This window comes from Phalacrocorax aristotelis, chromosome 1 (genome assembly GCF_949628215.1).
Source record: "Phalacrocorax aristotelis chromosome 1, bGulAri2.1, whole genome shotgun sequence".
In the NCBI taxonomy this organism is placed as follows: Eukaryota; Metazoa; Chordata; class Aves; order Suliformes; family Phalacrocoracidae; genus Phalacrocorax; species Phalacrocorax aristotelis.
In genome coordinates this window covers 141,210,170-141,229,076 of record NC_134276.1, presented here as the reverse complement: position 1 = coordinate 141,229,076, position 18,907 = coordinate 141,210,170, and the positions used below count along the sequence as shown (strand labels likewise).

The window sequence follows — 18,907 nt, the reverse complement described above, 5'->3', positions numbered from 1 at the left end:
CTTGCATTTTTTTGCACTTGATTATAAGAGTGCAGGTATCTGTTGTACCTGCTGTCTGCTATGATTTTAACTCTTTCCCTAAATTTGGAATATCTCAATTCTGCCATCAGCTTCAGCAAGTGTCAGTTCCCATGCTGACAGCCCCAGGAGGCTGACTGGCAGCGTTCTTTGCACTCCAGACGTGGCCGTGAGCACAGTGAGAGCTTCAGATCAAATTCCGGAAGTGACAAAAATTCACTGTCGTTACCCAATTCCATCTGATTTTGGCATAGTTTCCAGCCTTGCAGAATAAGCAGGGAGTGGGTTTTGTTTTTCACCCTATGTACAGTATTCCCATTCTTTCTTCCAATTGCTATAATTTCACCCTTCCTATTGCTGTATTTTCCCACCTATGTACCTGAAATCAGTTTCTGAAACTCAGATCACAAAAGCTTCTGCAAAATCATGCTTCGTCAACAGAGTTAAAACTTCTTGAAACATCAGAGACCCTCTGACATTCGTTAAGTCCATTCTGTACTGCTCAGGCTCTTACTTCTTGAACAGATCTGACGCAGGAGCTGTGGTGGTATTCAAACTAGGCACCAGCCTGCAATAGTATGCTACCAGGCTAAGGAAACTTTCAGTCTCTAAAGTTCACTTAGCCTTTTTCATCTTAATGACTCCGATCCCTTTGACAGATTGCTTCATGTCACATTTTTCCTCCTTGATGTTTAAATTTCCTCCCTCAGTTTCAGACAACACTGTTGGCAGAAGCATTCTTCCCAGTGTGGAGTCATCCTCATCTGTACAAATGAGCCAAAACCTGCCTTCTCGTACCAAGTTATTGAGCGGGCTCTGACAGCAGCAAGCAGGTCCTCATCCCCAACAGCCAAATTAGTGTTATGACAGCGAGTGTGGGTTTCTTCGTCATATATTTACCCAACTGCATATTTAGATAGTTGTTTGTGAGCAAGATGACTCTCACTAGATCCAGTTAGTAAGTCACCTGGTACCTTAACAGAAACTAAAGAATCTACCATAAGCAGAGATTCCTATACACCTGTTGGTATTATATAAATGAGATCTATTATGGCTGATGCCTCAGGCACTGTTACAATAAACACAATAAGCCAAGTTTCCTATTTTCTATAATAATTTTCATGTTATTTTTCAAGAAAGGAAGAGAAAGTAGCCACTTTACAACTTGCATTCTAGCTCCACTTTAGAGTGAAAAATGTTTTAAAAGTTTTTAATATTGAATTCTAAAAATGCTTAATTTCAGTTCCTGCTAACCTTCACAGGGAAGAATTGGTTTCCTAAAATGAGTTCTGAGTGTCTGAGAAAATCATCAGCTCATTAAGACTAAGCCTCAGAGTTTGTCTTCTGGACCAAACCAGAGAAGTGCTGTTAATTTCAAAAGTAAGGTGTGGCGGTATCATCCTGAACCCAACTGATGATTTAGTCAGGCCAAAGAGGAAGGGTAGGTTTAACTTAGCACATTTGTGACTAGGTCTTCATAGTAACCAGCAAACCAAAGGATGTTTCTTCTATGCTGAGCCTCAAAACCACGACCTGTTCATCTGTCTAGTTTATAAATGCAAGGCTTGACTTGCACTTGCACTACATAAGATTTTGTGTGTGTGTGTGTGTGTACAACATTATCTCTACCATGCCATGAGAAATTACCTTGCTTAATTAAATGTCCACTCTCTTGTCAGAACAATTCGTAAGTGTTTCTAACCTGGTGTCGTTCATTTGCTGGTAATGATCTTGATGCTTTGCTCGCAGGCCCTTTTCTCCAAAAAGCCCAGCTTATGCCACAGGGTAGTAGTTTTCTTTCTCTTCTCCCCACGTCCCCTCAGCAACCTATTTTGTGGTGAAGTGAGTCTGTAAATGGGGGCTGTCACTTCTAACTGACCGTTTGGTAACCAGGGATATAAGTAATGCCATGCTATGGAGGATGCATCTTTTCCGTAGTGCTCAGGGCCAGGGTTGTGCAGGTGGATGAAGCTGCTGCTGCTGCCCACGCTGACCCAGCAGGGCAAAGAGGGGCCCGCTCGCTTCAGAGCTGCCCAGCCTCTGAGGCAGTTCTATCTGTTGTAGGCTTCAGGATTCAGAAAATGCACTTCTGCTTTTAAACTCTAATAAGATGTCACAGCAGAAGTTCTCTTTTGTGCCTTTTACTTACATGTCTTTTTTTCTAGAAAAGCAGGTTACAGACTGGATATAAGGTATCGTGATAAATTAAAAGCTAGGTAGTGTGTGGCTGGTTGTTTTGGTGTTTGTTTAGGTCAGTATTAGTACAATTCACCATGCGCTTTTAGTTTTTAAACTCTGACCTGCGCTTCGAGTGTACTAACTGATACACAGTAAATATAAAACTGCATGGCAAAATCCATGTTTTGTTTGCAAACCCCCCGACATCTGGAGGTCAGGCGGCAGCTTTTAAGGGAATTTTTCTTTGATTCATTATGATGGGTATAAACTGCACTGTTCAGACCTGCATGAAGATGTCAAGTAGGTTACAAAGGGCAGGAATGTTGCTCAAGCCTATCCCAAATATTAATAGGCTGTCATTTCTATTGGTGTTACGCAAAATACCAATTTGGAATATATAGGTAGTATTATTATTATTAAAGTATTTTTATGTTTTAGAGAGTATCCCCAAAGGTATAAACGACATGCTTGTCTGTGTTTTAAGCAATTTAAAACCAAAGCTAACCTGCTGGGATTATTACTAAAATTTCCAAAATTTTGTAACATTTGCATTCTATAGAATGGCCATGTAGGGAAACAGCTACAAAAAAAATGCATAGAGAACTGAATACTAAAGAGACCATGTGAGATCAGGAGCAGCTCAGAAGTGATAGAACAATAAACTCATGGTGAAGGAATCACACTACAGAATTACAAAGCAGAAAAGATAACTGTCCCCTATAGGAAAATTATCTTGCAGTAGCCCCCGTCGCCGAGTCTTTCTCTCTTACCTCATCTCTTTTGTTGACTGGAAGTGCTTTGCAGCACAAAGGTTTTGTTCGATGTTGTCTCATGGTACCACAGGAGAGTCCTGGGCAATGACTGAGACTTCTAAATGAAATTATAATAACCATGCTATAGAAGTTCAATGATAAAACAGCAAATGTCCTATGGTAGGATTATAGTGACAGCTAAAGCTGTCCTTTATCTGTTCAATAGCAGAAGCAGTGGTAAACAATGATTAATCTTTCCTCCTCATCCCCTCCACGAAGCTCAACAAATCTTGCTGATGGAGAAAGTTTGGGTTCCATTTTTTAATGTGAATTAATACATCCTGGTGATGATAGTCAGAATGGGTAGAGATGGATGGTTATGCATTCTGAATACATTTGGATTGCTGCAGCTTAGCGAGTTTGCCTCCTGGCCTCCACTTCTTGTGATCAATCAAGCATCTTTTAAAAATGCAACACAGGGAGAGCTTGACTTTGGACATATAAATATTTCTGAATTCTTGGCTCTTTTGTTTTCATGTGAATGTTTTTACCTAGGGTTCATGGAGATTAGATAAATCCCAAGACTGGTTCATGTGCCATCAAATGAAAATGAACCTTGTAATAAGCACAGTTTGTGTTTTTTGGTGCTCAGGCATTGTAAAAATAAATTACATTCAGAGGTGCCAAGTGTAAACTGAGAATATTCATTCATAAATCCAAAGGCTAGAGACTGTGCTGTTCAAAACCGCAGAGACACAAATACAGTGTGGGTTCTGCGGAGGATACGCAGTTCTGCATCCTTGCTGCTTCTGCTGAGCTTTTCAGTAGGGCTGGAACTGTCCCTTCTCTTCCACTCTGCCCTTGATCCGCTGTGCGCCTTCTTGCAGTGCAAACCATCTTTACAAACTGCAGACATCACACTCGTTCTGTATTCGTTACACAGACTACAAGGGAAAGGAAGGCTATGCAATCTCCTCCTCCAACCTGTACTGTATTCTAGCTTTGAAAAAAAAGTCGTCTCTAATTTGTCTTAAGCATAAAAATTCACAGTTGCCACCGCTTTGGCATACAAGACGTTACTTTGAAGATGGACAATTAAAATATGGTATAAATTCATCAGTCCTCGTATTAGATATGAATTACTTCTAATTTTTAAAAAGGATTAGGTAATCGGCAAGAAGATGTCTAAATCGGTTGTGTTAACGAGAATGAAAACTGCTTCCAAATCAGGATGGACACTTCCTGAGGCTTGGCAGGACCCCAGTCAAAAGAAACATTTCCAAACTCAATTTAGCACAGAAGGAATTCAGATGCTTACTCTTGTCTGCTTTCAGAAGAGAAATAGCAAAATTAACAAAGGTTTTTGATGCCAGCAACCCTCAAATCAAGGATGATTGAAAGAAAAAGAATGTAATTTTCTCATCTGTCTTTCGCTGACAAGTTTGCAGCAATGTGACAGCATGTGTTGCTTTAATTTATCTTTATCAGTTTTGATTTTCTGTGTCTTTCCTGTGGGACAACTGATCGGGGAGGTAGAAGGGGGTTAAGTATTTTTAGAAACAGTTTAATAATTCGGAGTGTGACACAGTTGTGTCATTGCAGTGTGAGATTTTGTCTACTGTGGTAAAAGCCATCTTATTTCAATGTGGAATGAAGTGCCTGCCTGTTTTCGTTTATGATTACTGAAGTTTAAATAGTTACTCAGTTAAGTTCTCAATTGCAGAATCACTTTTCATTGAATACAGATGGCTCCTCCACTAGTCACATACTACATTTTTCTGTATGCACTTAATATTTAAAATAAAATTTTGCTCTTTTTGGTCTGGAGAGTTTAGTGCAGGGTAGCAAAAATCTACTGATCTCTATTTCTATCTATCTATCTATCTGTCTATCTATCTGTCTGAATTTTTTGTTGAGGGACAGGGAGCAGTTTTTGCTGAGTTATGTCAACAGAGCTTCTGCAGCATTGGTAGAATATGTGAGTGACATGCAGCTGCATGTTTACCAGAACTGGAAAGCCCAGGCTAGCTGCTCATGTCAGTCAACCCCTAGCAGTGTTCTGGCAAGCGCTGATGCTCCAGGGTTGGTATTCTCTATGGGTTGTGTTACCCATGCTATTAATGGCAAAATAGTTCAATTTATACACGAAAAATTTAAAAAATCTCTTTAAAGAGACAGCTGACATGAGTCATGCTGTAAATGGGATTTGATTGAAGAACACTCAGAATTATTTTTTTAAAAAAAGGACAAAAATGAACGCTTTGAGCTGTATAACCTGGGTCATCTTCAGCCAATTTTGTTTCCTCATCCTGTACCTCTGGTGGACCTAGCATGTATTTTGTCTGCAAAAAGAAACCCAAGTGATTAATTTTATTTTAGTGCGGGCACCTTGTGTTAGCTTAATTACAGTAGTTCCAAGAACTGATTTTTTTTCCCCTAGTGTCTGAAAGCAAAGAGTCAGGTTTGGAGACAGTGTTTCCTGACTACGTATAAGGCTGTGTATTTATCCATCACAGTGGAATAACCAACAAGAGACTGCAGGTCCCTTTCCTCCTTGTCCCTTATTATGAAACCCCTGTTGGGGGCATATGCTAATACTGTTCAGGTTATGTGACATGGGAAACACCATCATTCAAATCATGTTTTCAAGTAACTTTCCTTTGCCCTGCCTAAACACAGAAAACACTGAGAGCAATTAATAGACTTACACACTTCAAATAAAAGTATCCTGCTCAGTTTGTATGCATCACAGAAGTCCGAAAAATATATTGCAAAAGGGGTCTCTGTACCCAGGCTCACCATTGCCCCCCGACTGACCAGCAAGCTGAAGTTACAACCCATGCTTTATTTTAAAAATGCTATATTATTTTCTAGTCTGAGCATCTTTTATGCAGAAAAGATGCAGCTCCTCTGCTGTTGCGATCCTTATACTTTAGAAGGAGAATATAGCTTTATCTTTTTTCCTAACAGTTGCACTGCCCTACATTTGATTAGTGTCACATCATTTGGACAGGTTGCCCACAAATGTAAGAAGGATTGGAGAGATCTGGTTTGGTTGTTGGCATGTTGTCGCCTGTGATCAAACAAACTGCTGTATATTGATTCAGTTTCAGCTGACCTGGAAAATGAATTCTGGAAGGAGCACAGGTATTGCCTGTATCCCAGGTTTCTGCAGATGAGGATAAAAGTTACTTTTTCGCCCTCAGACCTCCAAAAAAAACATATCCAGCAAGAGCTTAGCTTTATGTGCCATTACAGTAACACTGATGGGATGCAGGGCCAGGCAAGTACAGCTGCTGTCTACGCTACAGATTAATGTCTTTAATTAGACTCTTGAAAGCTTAGCCAATAAAGGTATAAACATGTTAAAAATTGATATTTATTACACTGTAGTTTATACAGTGAGATTCACATCAGATTAAAACATTAACTATTAAACCAGTTCCTGCAAACGGAATTGCAAGCAGTTATGATGTCCATTTTCTGAAAGACTTGTTTCTACAGAAAACCTCTAGCCCACTGACAGCCAGCATAATATTCTACAAATTCTCAGGAAATCATTGTATTTCTTGCTTGCTGAAGGCAATGCCTTGATGAGCTAGCTGTTCACAGCTGCCACTTCCAAAACCATGTCTGTAGACAGGTTGCGCTATAAATCTAATGGAACAGTTTTACTACAGCAATGCCATTTGCCCTAACTTTATTCAACTGAAACATGACCTGGTCGGGAATAAAGCAAGCGGTCAAATAGATCATAACTATTGTCCATTTGGTTCCTTTAGTAACCACACATGTCCTTCTTAGGTATTGTAGTCTGACATGTCGTACTCCTTCCACAACTGAGTGCATGGACTAAAGTTTTAATACTCAACTTGGAATTTAACAGGCAAGGGCAAAAATGCTTAGAAAGTAACTAGAAGCTGTCTTTGGCTAAACTCCAGCTAAGCCTCTAAATCTAGTCAGTGGAGTACTTTCAAGTAGAGCTTGGGGGTCTTTGCAAAAGTCTCTGAAACATGTCTATGAAAATTTACTACAATAGATTTACAGGCGTGGTTTGAGGCTCAGTTTGCAGATATGCTCAGTGACAGTGGGTACATAAGCAGCGTGGTAAATCTAAACCTCCTGCTTCTATGTCATTAAGTGCAATTGAAAGCTACTTCTAAAGAAAAATTGTAGTTGACAAGACACTCTAAAACACTTAATGGAAGGTGGTAGTATTCCTACGAGAGATGTTAAAGAAAATACTGTCGGGCAATGCTGAAACATGATTTGATCCTACATTCTATTCTCAAGGATTTTCTTTCCAAAAAAATAAGTGTATCAAGTGGCTTTGTTCCCAAACTTTCTCCCTCTGTTCTGTTTTCAACTGAACCTATGGAGAAAAACAAGAGAGTGACAGCTTTTACAGATGAGACCTACATTAATTGTTTTCTTCCAGGACTACAAGTAGAAGGCCTCTTCAGAAGGTCGGCCAGCATCCAGACTATCAAAGATGTTCAGAAACTCTACAATCAGGGTAAGCTGTCATCATACCATTGCGAGGGCTGTGTGAGGGCTTTGTTGATCTTGGTTTTGTTGGGGAAGCAGAAATGCTGGCTTTCTCATTAGTAAACTATAAAACCGTTTGTAACATAAAACGAGAAGAGCACTAGTACAGAAACCTGAAAGATAGCAACAGGCACTTAATGCTTACTGAATAGCAAGCTGTCACTTGATGTCAGACCAGAGCTTACAAAATCTGTAGCAGCTAGTGAATGATAAGGTTTGAGTCAAAAATGGTCTATATTTTCCTAAATGTTTGTATTGCCTCTATGCGCTTTACTGTAGTTACGAAGGAGAATGTCTCTGTGTCATTTTACTTCAGGTGTTTTTCCATGGGTATGGCAAAGAAATATAATTTTACCTAATAATTTATGAAATGTAGTGAAATCATTTTGAAAGTCACTGACTTCCTTGTGAAGTCTTTTTATGAAATGCCTTTAATGGGGAGAATCTTTTATAGCAAGATTAATAAAACTTTATGAAAAATATGAAAATATGAAAAATAAAATATTAGGAGTTACCAGCAGCAGAAAGCCAAGAGCTCTTCTGTTCAAAATGTAGTGTGAAAAAATTTTTAAGCATGATTTTTAAAAAAAGAAGTAAAACTTATGATTGAACACTTTTTTTCTTCTTTCTTTCCTTTTAGGCAAGTCTGTGAATTTCGATGATTATCATGATATCCATATTCCCGCTGTTATCCTAAAGACTTTCCTTAGTGAACTCCCTCAGCCATTGCTAACGTTTGAGTGTTATGATCATATCCTTGGAATCACCAGTGAGTATAAATAAATTTTAGAAAAATCTATACAGCAAGTTGAACTGGATATGGCTAATTCATTATCACTACTGTTTGCTAACCATGATGCAGTTGTGGGTATATAATATTATTAGTGCTTTTATGTCATGGCACAGGACTGAGTCAGTCTCAGTGATAGAATATGTCAAAGCAGCTTTAGTTTTAGCAGGCAGGATTGGTAGAATTGTGGAAACAAAATTCAGTTGGTCGTTTGTATGCTTCTTTCCTTGTTTTTCTGTGGGGAGGGAATTGTTTTTATTGCAACTGTTCCCGTGGGATAACATACTGGGGAAGAAAGGATCTAAAGCTATGAGAGGAGAAGACATTGATTATCTAAAGATCTGGCACCACATGAAACTATGAATTTTAGAACTTTAATTATGTGGCCTTTGTCAGGGACTAGGAGTTTAGAATGCTGGCCAGGCAACCCCCTAATACATGGGGCCTGAATATCTGAGATCCAGGGATATCTGGGAATTAGTACCTAGTACTTGTAGAGACTGGTATTCCGCCATCCAGGCTATAGTCAATCTAGCAGGGAACCCATAGGGCTTCCAGTCGCAAGTCACAAGCACACATTTTCCTAAAACCCACTTTTTGAGGAAATTGTGTCTAAATGGAGTATGGCTTCCAACAGAGTCTGTTAGCCTTCCTCTGGTAACCATGGGCTGATGCTGTTGCAAATGTAGGTTATCATCACTATAATGACTGTTGCTTTTGGGGTAGGGCACTAAAATGATTCAGACTGGGGATAAATCTCAATTGCTACATATTTCTAACGTGTAGAAGTATAGCAAGTTTACCATTTTCTGTGTAAAATTCTTACACTGTGCCCATCACTAGCATCTGCGCATACTGTTTCATATCATTAACTTTATTCATGTATTTCCAATAAAAAACTTAATCAGGTCTTGTTCAGAATCCTCTGAATTTCTGTACTGTTTTGCTATTTGCAAGTCAGTAGATCACTGCCTTCCAAATCAAGGATTCATCTGTTCGCACAGACAATATTTCAGGGTATGGAGAAAAACAGTTCTATTCACAGGAAAGTGGTAGAAATGGAGGGACTAAAGATAGTCAGAACTGGAAAGAATAGGGGAAATTTGGAAAAAAAAAGTATAAATGCTAATTTTTACTGAATTAGTCTTGTACTGACTTTCTGAACATGGTATTACTTTACGATAGAGCTAAGTGAAAAGTGAGAACAAATCCGAAAAGAATCTGAGAGCAATGTTTTGTCCTAGGAACACTGGGAGGTTTTGCTTGGCAAAGCACCTGTGAAACATTCATTCCATGTTATTTTGGTTTACTGGCATTTTAAATGTTGACAAAATATGTTGAAAAGAGGAGTTTAAGAGGCTTTCTCTTTGGGCTTGCTTGTTATGCCGTGTGATGTCCACTCTCTTTTCTTGGTGCTGCGGTGATATCCTGATTTTAAAAGATGTTAAGCTTGAAAGCCAAGCTGGACTGCAGCAAAGGCATATTCTCTGTGAATACAGTGCAGAAGGGAGCTTTGAAGAGGTGTGATCGGAGACAGCTGTCTTGGGATGATTTGAAAATTCTCATTCTGTCTTCTGGAAGACATCAGAGCAGTGTGATATTACATCTCTCAACCTGCAAACCCAGAAATACAGTCTCTCTGCTTTGCAGTATTTTGAAGTAATAGTGAAACTTTTCTCTTTAGTGTCTCATCTGAAACATTTTTTTAAAGAGTTATTGATGGGAGCTGTGAAATAAATGAGCTGAGTGACTGACTACAAAAATTAATAAAACCTTGAAGCTTGTAATTGTCAAAGCACTTCTTTGGTCGTGAAAACTGCTAACAAGAGTTTCTTTACCCGGTCTTGCTACACTTCCTGCATTATTTACTCTGCGGAAGACTGACAAAAACATTATTGGGATTCAGATTATTGTGTTTTATGGGAACTGGTAGCTTTGTGGTAGGAAAAATGTCAATGCAGATCACCACAGTATAGCTTCATGTATTTAATCCAGAGATTAAGGGAACATTTAACGTGCTGGAATTCTGTGCATGCGTGCATAGTTATGCACACCTCTAGTTGTGTCAGGGAGAGGGAGGGAGAAATGCAGAACAAAATGCAGAAAAAACATCACCACAAATAACCTGGTTGGGTCAGGCATGATTGTAATCATCAGACCTTTTTCAAAATCAGTGTTAAGCTTCCTGTACCAAAATAGTAAAATATTCCAGGAAAAAAAAAAAAGTCACTTGGAAGAATATTTGAAATATTATCCAGCGTTAGTGTAATTCTCACCCAGACTGTCTAGATGATACAAGGATTTTGGGATCCAGTTCTGTTTTTGCCCATGAGTTGTTAAACCTGCTTAGGTTCATCTCTAGAAAATTCTTACCCAAGTGGCCATATCTCATAAAGTTTTGCCAAGACAGAAGAGTTTCCTGCAGAATCACAGAGGTGTTTTTAGTTAATAAAGTGCCAAAAGAGCATTTTTGACAGGACTATTTGTCAGCAAGCATAAAATCAGAGCATAAAAAGTAGCCATCTGGATTCAGAGCATTGAGAGAAAATGGGATTCAAATCAGGACCTCTGAAAGTCCTCTATAGCAAAAAAATTACTGTGGCTATTTCACTGAATCGAGAAAATACTCTGGAAGTTAGGCTTAGCCAGTTATATGATAACACAAAATATGATAGGGTCATTCAAAGGGATAACCCTAACTGTTACTGTGGTCGTGGAGGTTAGTAGACCTGAATTTTGTGGTCAGTTTTACAGATTGATATCTAGGGTAATTCCAGCAGGTATAAATAAGGTATTATTCCTTGGTAATATTTGATGTTTTGGAGTTAAGAATGTCTTTGACATTGCAGGTGTGGAGAGCAGTTTACGAGTCACCAGATGTAAGCAAATCATTCAAGGACTTCCTGAACACAATTACGTTGTTCTGAAATATCTGATATGCTTCCTCCATATGGTGAGTATAGGCAAAATTTCCAGCGTAGTCACGGCCTTTTCTTTCTAAATCTGTTCTTGTTAGTTCAACATTGAAAATCTCCGCAGAAAATAAAACTGAAGGATTTTAAAAGTATGGTGAGGTGGTGGTGCAGTAGGTGCCAACGGAGTGAACTCAGGATGCAGAACCCTTCTGCTCTAATAAAAGTCAGTGCTAAACAATGGTCTGGCCATCCCTTCACCATTAAATTCTTTAGATGTAATGAAAACTACTGTGTAAATTTAAATGGAACTGTGCTTGTACTGGAATATTTAAAAGTCCTGTCCCCCCGACTCCACATTCCCAAATGTATGTTTTTATTGATTTAGATTTTGGTTTTTTGCTAATTTGGAGGGGAAAAAAGCCTGAAAATAGTGGTTATGTAATTTTTTGTGCCAGAGAAAAACAAGGTGGAATCACCTTTTTTCTCCAAGGTATAAATCTTGAGTAACTAAAACACCAAATAAGTTAGTGTCATTTTAGAAAATTATAGAAATGTTAATAAGCTTTAGAACAACAATCAGCAAAATATTTTATATAAAATCTTGTTTAAAATAGCCTTTCATCCTGTAATTTACTACAGTGGTAAATGAAAAACTTTGACTGTGCTATTTGGCAGGGATTTTTGTATGCTTCCGGATAAATGAAATCATGTGTCTTTTGTCCTACTTTTTGATTTGCTGAATTTTTTAAACCCATTTTTGGAAACCCCGCGAGTGTGAGGGTCTGGGGAACATCCATTACAAATAGTTCTACAGTTAGCCTAGTGACATCCTTTTGGTCACCAGCTTGTGCGCAAGAGAAGACAGTAATAGGAGTGTAAATTTCCTTCCCTTCTACCATATCCAATGCATTGGCTTTTCCAGATCGCATTTTTCAAACCAAGGTGCCTAAAATTGAGGATCATGGTGTAGTTGACACCTAATTAAAGTGATCTAGCCTTCAGAAGTCCTAAGAGCCCACCAAAGCAATCACATATGTGGGATTATGCTGATTTTCACCAGTGGAGGAATTAGCCCTCAGTAACTGTTCTTCGGCTACAGTCATGTTGACCATATTCTAGTCAGTAGCATATTTCAGAAATCAGTGCATTTAATCCCTTTTTCTGTCTGCAGAAAACACTGCAGAAAAGCAAGACTAAAGGAAACACATTGATATGACCCCTGTTCAGACAGCACTTGCAGGGTTCCTCTAATACCCACATGTTCGTTTACTGTTGCTTAGCTGAACTCTAATGCTATTAAGGAAATCCTCATGTCACTTGCTATTATTTTACAACTGATATCTCTCCTCAGTGTTACAAATTGTGTAAGTGACTTTGCTCCAATAATAGATGCACCATCTCAACGCACTTCTTAGGAGCCGAGCACTTGAGGTGTTAATGAGGTGTGCAAAAGTACTACATAGTGTTTTCTGTAATTGGGCAACAGAACATAGCATTATTTTTGAGTATGCCTTGTTATGTAAAGCACAGCATCAAGTTGATACTAGTGCTCAGATCTGCAATTTTTGCGGATCCATGGCTTCTCATTCTTAATGTCTCACGGAATATTTGCATTTGGAAAGGTCAAGGGAACGTGAAACAATCTAGGAGCTAGAGATTTCTATTCATTGCGGATTGGTGTGCTGCGCAGGCTGCCACAATTCAAACTTTAACAGAGCCCTTTACCAATAATCCTAGTTTTTACCTTTAAGCATCAACCTTCTTACATGTAAGAGGCAATTTATTTCTTCCATGAGCTCAGCCTTGAGTAGCGCAAGAGGTACTTGTGGTAATTTCATGAAGTGGGATGAATTGTAATCACTAGATACAGGTTTTGAACACTCCAGGTTTGATACAGGCTTGTGGAAGAAGAAGAAAAAAAATCTGTATTTTCTCTGCAGTCTCAACCCCCCCTTACTTAATGAAACAGCTCCTTCTAGTCCAAGGGTACAAGGCAGTGCAATGGCTACAGAAGTAATAGACTTGAATTTCAAGAATAGGTCCAAATTCTTTCACCTTAAATTAGCAGTGATTTTGCTAGCAATGAGCCCTGCGTGCTGTGACAGGTATAAGCTGTCCATGTCCACTTTGCAGTGCATCTGGCTGCCAAAAAGGGATTTGCAGGGTCCCCTTCGAGTTGCAGTGGACTGAGGTCCCTATGCAGCATTGGGCAACCAGGAGCAAGAGGGAAAACAAAGACTGGGTTTTACAAGTTGGTCACTGAATTGTAGGTGTAAAAAATGTCCACTTGCTCAGCCTGATCTCACAGATGAATGTGCACAAAGAAGTGTTTGTATTCCACAAGCCCTGTGTTGCACATGCAATGAAGTTTATTTATGAACGCACGTGCAAAGGGCTCAAAGAAGTCTTCTTGCAAATGACTTGGTAAAGAACACTGAGGGCTACAGTTACCCAGTTCTGAAACCAGAACCCATTTAGTAGAAAACTGCAATTGTAGTTTCCCATGACAGTCTAAGGCTAAACAATCAGAAAAATTTGTAGAGGCAATAATATCATCTAGATTGTGTTTTTATAACGATGTCTTTGGGTTTGGTACCCGCTGATACAGCCCCCTCTCTATGCTTACACATTTTCCCTCTCTGCTGCTTATTTCTGTCCCTGCGGTCTTGCTTGATGCAGGGGAAGGGTGGCTGACTTGGCTGAAAGAACCATTGCAAAAACCTGCCAAACTCAAAACATCAGACTTGGACCAACTAGAGAAAATGGACATGGTTTTGGGGCCCATGAGCTGTGCTCCAGATCTGTAACTGAAGCAGCAAAGTTAAAGCCAAGTACAAGCTGGAAAAAAAATGCTCTGAATTAATGTTTTATCTCAGTTGTTTGTCCAATTGGAACACGTAGTTAGCACCAGAAATGCTTGGGGGTGGCTGGAAATAGAGGGGCATGTTGGGAAGGATTAGATGACTAAGCCTCATGGAGCAGATAATAACAGTTGGCACGTCTGTAAGACAGCTGAGAGTGGGGGATAGAGACTTATATTTCCAGTCAGTTTGTGGGGACATTTTAATATCTAGTGATTTTCTTTTGAATATGTTTTGTGGAGTTCCTTTCAGCATTGTGACTGACAAGCCAAAGAGTTGGCGATGTCCTTATATTTTTAAAAACTTGGTGGTAATTGGCTGTTTCTACCCTCCATATTTCACTGTTTAAGTTCACTAGGTAGTGTAGTGGCTGTCTGGTTTCAACTCCTGCAGGATCCATGAAGATGCTGGGATGAAAGTATGTGGAATCTGCAGATAGTCACAATTTTGCTGGGGGGAGCTGGGTGTTTATTCTGGGATAGTGAAGGTGTATATTTTGCATTTGTTGGTGTGGCACTAAATCTTCTGGTTTTATTCCTTGTGATGAGTTTTGCAATGTGTAGGTTTTATCTTTCTAGAGGACTTTCTTTCAATATAGGCTGTAATTACTTAATGATTTTTCTACACATGTTCCGATGGGGGGGGACGCCCAACAAACTGGAGCTGGGTAGTTCTTTGTTGTAATACTTTTCTGTGATGTTCAGATGATTTCTTCAAAGATAGGATCTAGGTCCTTGGAGAATTGTCTTTTATTAGCTTGTCAAATTGACAGAGCAAGTGTATTTTTGCTTGAAACAGAGATTACAATTACTAACTTTGTGAGGGAATCAAAGGAGGAGCCAAGGGGGTTAGTCCAAATGCTAAAGATGTCATCTGTATTTCTTAGAACATAGCTTTGGCATGCAGTTATTTAGAGGGGTAGCCCATGAAGAGGTTGGCTGACTGCATGCTTCCTTTACATGGACTAGTGTTGGCAGAAAACATCAGGTGCTCATGATAGTGTTATAGATGAAGTGGATGTGTTTGTGTCGGTCAAGGGAGAAATCTGGCATTGCACTAATGAGGGGGTTGAGCTGGTGTGAAGCCTGATCCCCTTGGGGAGGGATAAAGCCATTACCACTGGTGTGACCAGGCTTCCTTGCTTGCAGCTCTTGATGAGCCAGCAAAGATTCTTGTGGAGAGACAGTTGGATTCAGTTGCACACCACTTCTTGGATCTGCTGAGGAGAGGATTGCTGTGCATTTTGGAGTGAAGCAACATCCCTTGAATTCCTAAGCGTCAGCCTGATTGATGACTCACAGATAAGGCTTAGTGTAGCTCTGCCTCAGATGATATAATCACTGGTTCATTTTATCTTAAGGATTTTCTCTCTCAGGGGAGAGGCTGTGTCATGGGTATTTTTATTGATCATTTCAACACTGACTGTCTCCTTGGAATGTTCACAGAATGGTGGCAGGTTGGAAAAGATGGTTTCATCTTGGAGTTAGAAACATTCTTTGAAATAGTTGGCCTAAAGAGAAAAAAAAAAATCTAGCTCTACCAGCAAGTCACAGTGGTATTGCTTTGGGCTGAATTGTAGGCCTTCAAAGGCAGCCACTAGGTTAAGGTGTGTGTGTTTCAACTAGCGCTTGAAGATAGCACCTGTACACGACTTACAGGCCAGAGCGTGTCAGGAGGCACTCCCAGGGGAAGACAACTGCAACAGGTTTGTCTCCTTCCACACTCCACTGTCCTCCAGTACTGTGCCACATGCTTCTGTGCAATCACAGGGTACCTGCCCTGCGTACACCTAAGGTACCTGCCTTAGGATATACAGCACATATCTTTGGGTTTGTACTATAGAAAACACAACGTGATAGGCTGTAGCTCTCACATTATTTCAGAGACTTTCAACTGAACGTAGCACCAAAAAATAACTTGTCCTTGATCCACAGGAGTTTCACGGAACAACATTACACAGTGTGGATGCAGCCAGTATGAGGCACCTGACCCAAGGGCCAGAACACAGTCCTTAACCTTGTTATATTTAGCAGTACCCAAATGCCACCTTCATTGTCCAGCTACTATCTGAGTAATACCTAGGTCTATGTCTCCTTGTTAACAACAAGCTACATTGCTGTAGTATAATGAACTCTTTTTTGAGCTGGTCTCATCTGAGGCAGATTAAATGAACAAGATGGGCTCATTGGTTTTTCTGTATAGTTAAATAGTGCATTGAGAGCGGTTGTGAAGGTCAGCAGGCTATACATCGTTTGTACTCTGGAGAGAATGATGTGGGTTTTGCATAAGGTCATGAAGCAGGCATTGCCGTTTAATCTGACGACTTTTTATTCTCAAGTCGTAAAGTGAATTCTTTGAAAAGGTGGTTATGGCACCAGTATCTCCTTATTAATACCTGCTTCCTTTACCCATCCCTGCTCCACGACCTTAAAAACAATTGAAGCCTTTAGTATTTGTAGCAGAAGTAGCATCACAGTAGCTTTGATGTCCCAGGAGGGTGAGGTGAAGACTGGAGGGAAGAAATAGTACCTATTATTGGGGAAATTAATATGGTTAGGAAGAAAATATTATGCTTTTGGGCACATAAGTGTCCCCTAAGTAAAAGACTTCCATCCTGCGTACATGTCTGAAGGGCATTATATCCCCTCATAGCAAGGAGTCTGTTTGCTCAGCCAGGTAAAACACCAAGAAGGGTGGGACTCTGCTGTAGGAGATAGATAGAGGGGAATGAAACCTGTGTTACCGGACAGAGAGCAACTGGAGTTTATGCATATACTAAGAAGTGTTCACATAATCATCATCTTTCTTAGATTTTCCTCTAGTGCTCTCAGGCTTTTCATAGTACCACAGAGCTGCCTTTTAAGGAGGCTTCATGGCAAGGCATAAATGGAGAGACACTAAGAGTAGAATTTTTGCTTTTCTACTCCACTTGAATTGTAGCAGGAAGAATACACAGGAGATTTTGCCCAATAATTCCGTGTTCTTTTCTGAGATGACAACTTCAGAGTAACCTGTACATTGCAGTTTGTGACTGCATGGTCTTTGCATGACAGATTACTCATCAACAACTGCAATCATCAGCCTGAGAAAAACTAGCTGAAATACCTAGGTCAGGAGGAATCAATAGCACCTTCACCTTGCTGGCTCTTTACAATACCAGAGAACTTGTCAGGTAGGACACCCAGACCATATTGGGCTTTAGATACCAACCGTGCAATGCAGGAGAGCAAAACACACACAAATTCCCTGCCAAGCTCACACAGAGGAAAAAAGTACTCCTGCTACCCAGTTCCGGGCTCACATCCACAGATGGAAGTAGGACACGTTATCCAGGTGCAGAACAGATTTCAGTGCTGTGTTTTTTATGTTTTTTACCTACAGCCCATTTTCACCCCCATTGCTTCAGAGGAGTTGGGTGGATGTTGAAGTACTTGGAAGTGGAGTCATGCATCAGTGGGAGAAAAAAAAATCCTTCTAAACCCTTACAAACAACTCGAAGTCCTTGAGGTTTATTCTATAGGGGCCTTGGTACCGAAGCAGGTCGGGTAGCTGATTGTTTGTGCTGTCCTTCCCTGCCCCTCAGCAGAGATAACAATAGGTTCCATATAGAAGGATTGAAAACAATTAATTTTCCTAGCATAGGGAAACAATTCAGCCTTTTTGCTTGACTTACTGACATCTTATCTTGTACATGAGGGATGCAGACTCCAGGGGCCCCATAGCTCTAGGCTGCACAGTCTGAGGCTGTTAAGAAGCCAGTGACGTACCTGTGGCCAGGGTCTACTCCCATCATTGGTTCATCCTCAATACAGGATGGCATCTTGTCTCTCACTCTCTGGGGCACATGTCTACATATACCTATTCATGTTTATGTTTTTCTAGGTTTCACAGGAGAGTATATATAACAGAATGACAGCATCCAGCCTGGCCTGTGTCTTTGGCTTGAATTTGATCTGGCCATCAAAAGGAGCAGCCTCCCTGAGTGCTCTGGTACCTCTGAATCTCTTCACTGAACTGTTGATAGATTTCTACACAAATATATTCAACTCCCGAACAGTGCCTGGTGAGATCTTACCTTAATGCTCCTGGAAAGGACGATGGAATATGGCTGCCTGAGGGGAAGGTCTCCATGCCTCAACTGGTGGGAGCTTTATGTTCAGGGCTCTCTCCTGCAAAGAAAACTTACAATACAGAGTAAAGTTTCTATAACTTTCCAAATACCAAAGATTTTGGGAGAAGCACACTGTCCCATATATTCTCATCACATGGGGGAGAACATGTATGTGAACACTGAAAGACCGATAGGTCAGAGTGAATCCCCTTATTAAGGATCGGCAGCTGACAAAAGCTGATATGTTAAAAATCATGGCACTATGTGCCAGTCTGTCATTTCTTTGGGGATCTGGAGACATACTATGTGGCATTATTTTCTGGGGCCATGCAGACCTAAGTTCTGGATCACTTCTGAACATACAGGTTTCTTCTTTTTTTTTTATCTGAGTGCAAGTTTGTTAGAAATTTTCCTATTAAGTTAATAAAAGATGGAACCAATTTTTAAGATACTAAAATTTCTAAACTATTTTTCCATATATTTAACTGTCTTGTTTTATACAAAAAGGTGTGGGCAGTTGTGGCACATCAGGTTTGCAATTACCATGAAGAATAAAATGTTTCCTGGGTAATTTGAGTTGTGCAGACAGCTAACTAATTATGCTTGCAAATATTAATACATGCAGTTAATCACTGTAGCTGCACATGAAAAGTGTGTGGAAGGTTTTTTTCTTATTATAAGCTCAAATGGGGAGCAAAAATCTTATGGTTTTTTCTCTAAGTACTTGGAATTTT

The 18,907-nt window shown here is 39.9% G+C and overlaps 1 protein-coding gene across 5 annotated transcripts in view; it reads left to right on the top strand.

Annotated features, from left to right (window-relative positions):
• Window positions 1–18,620, top strand: part of ARHGAP8 (Rho GTPase activating protein 8) — an 86,313-nt gene extending 67,693 nt beyond the window's left edge. For all 5 annotated transcript variants that reach the window (XM_075112699.1, XM_075112668.1, XM_075112677.1 and 2 more), the window contains 4 exons: window positions 7,387–7,464; window positions 8,137–8,265; window positions 11,136–11,239; window positions 17,945–18,620. In XM_075112699.1, the coding sequence (XP_074968800.1) occupies window positions 7,387–7,464; window positions 8,137–8,265; window positions 11,136–11,239; window positions 17,945–18,142 (509 nt within the window). In that variant the 3' untranslated portion in view covers window positions 18,143–18,620. The remainder of the gene's footprint in view (window positions 1–7,386; window positions 7,465–8,136; window positions 8,266–11,135; window positions 11,240–17,944) is intronic.
• Window positions 18,621–18,907: the final 287 nt, after the last annotated feature.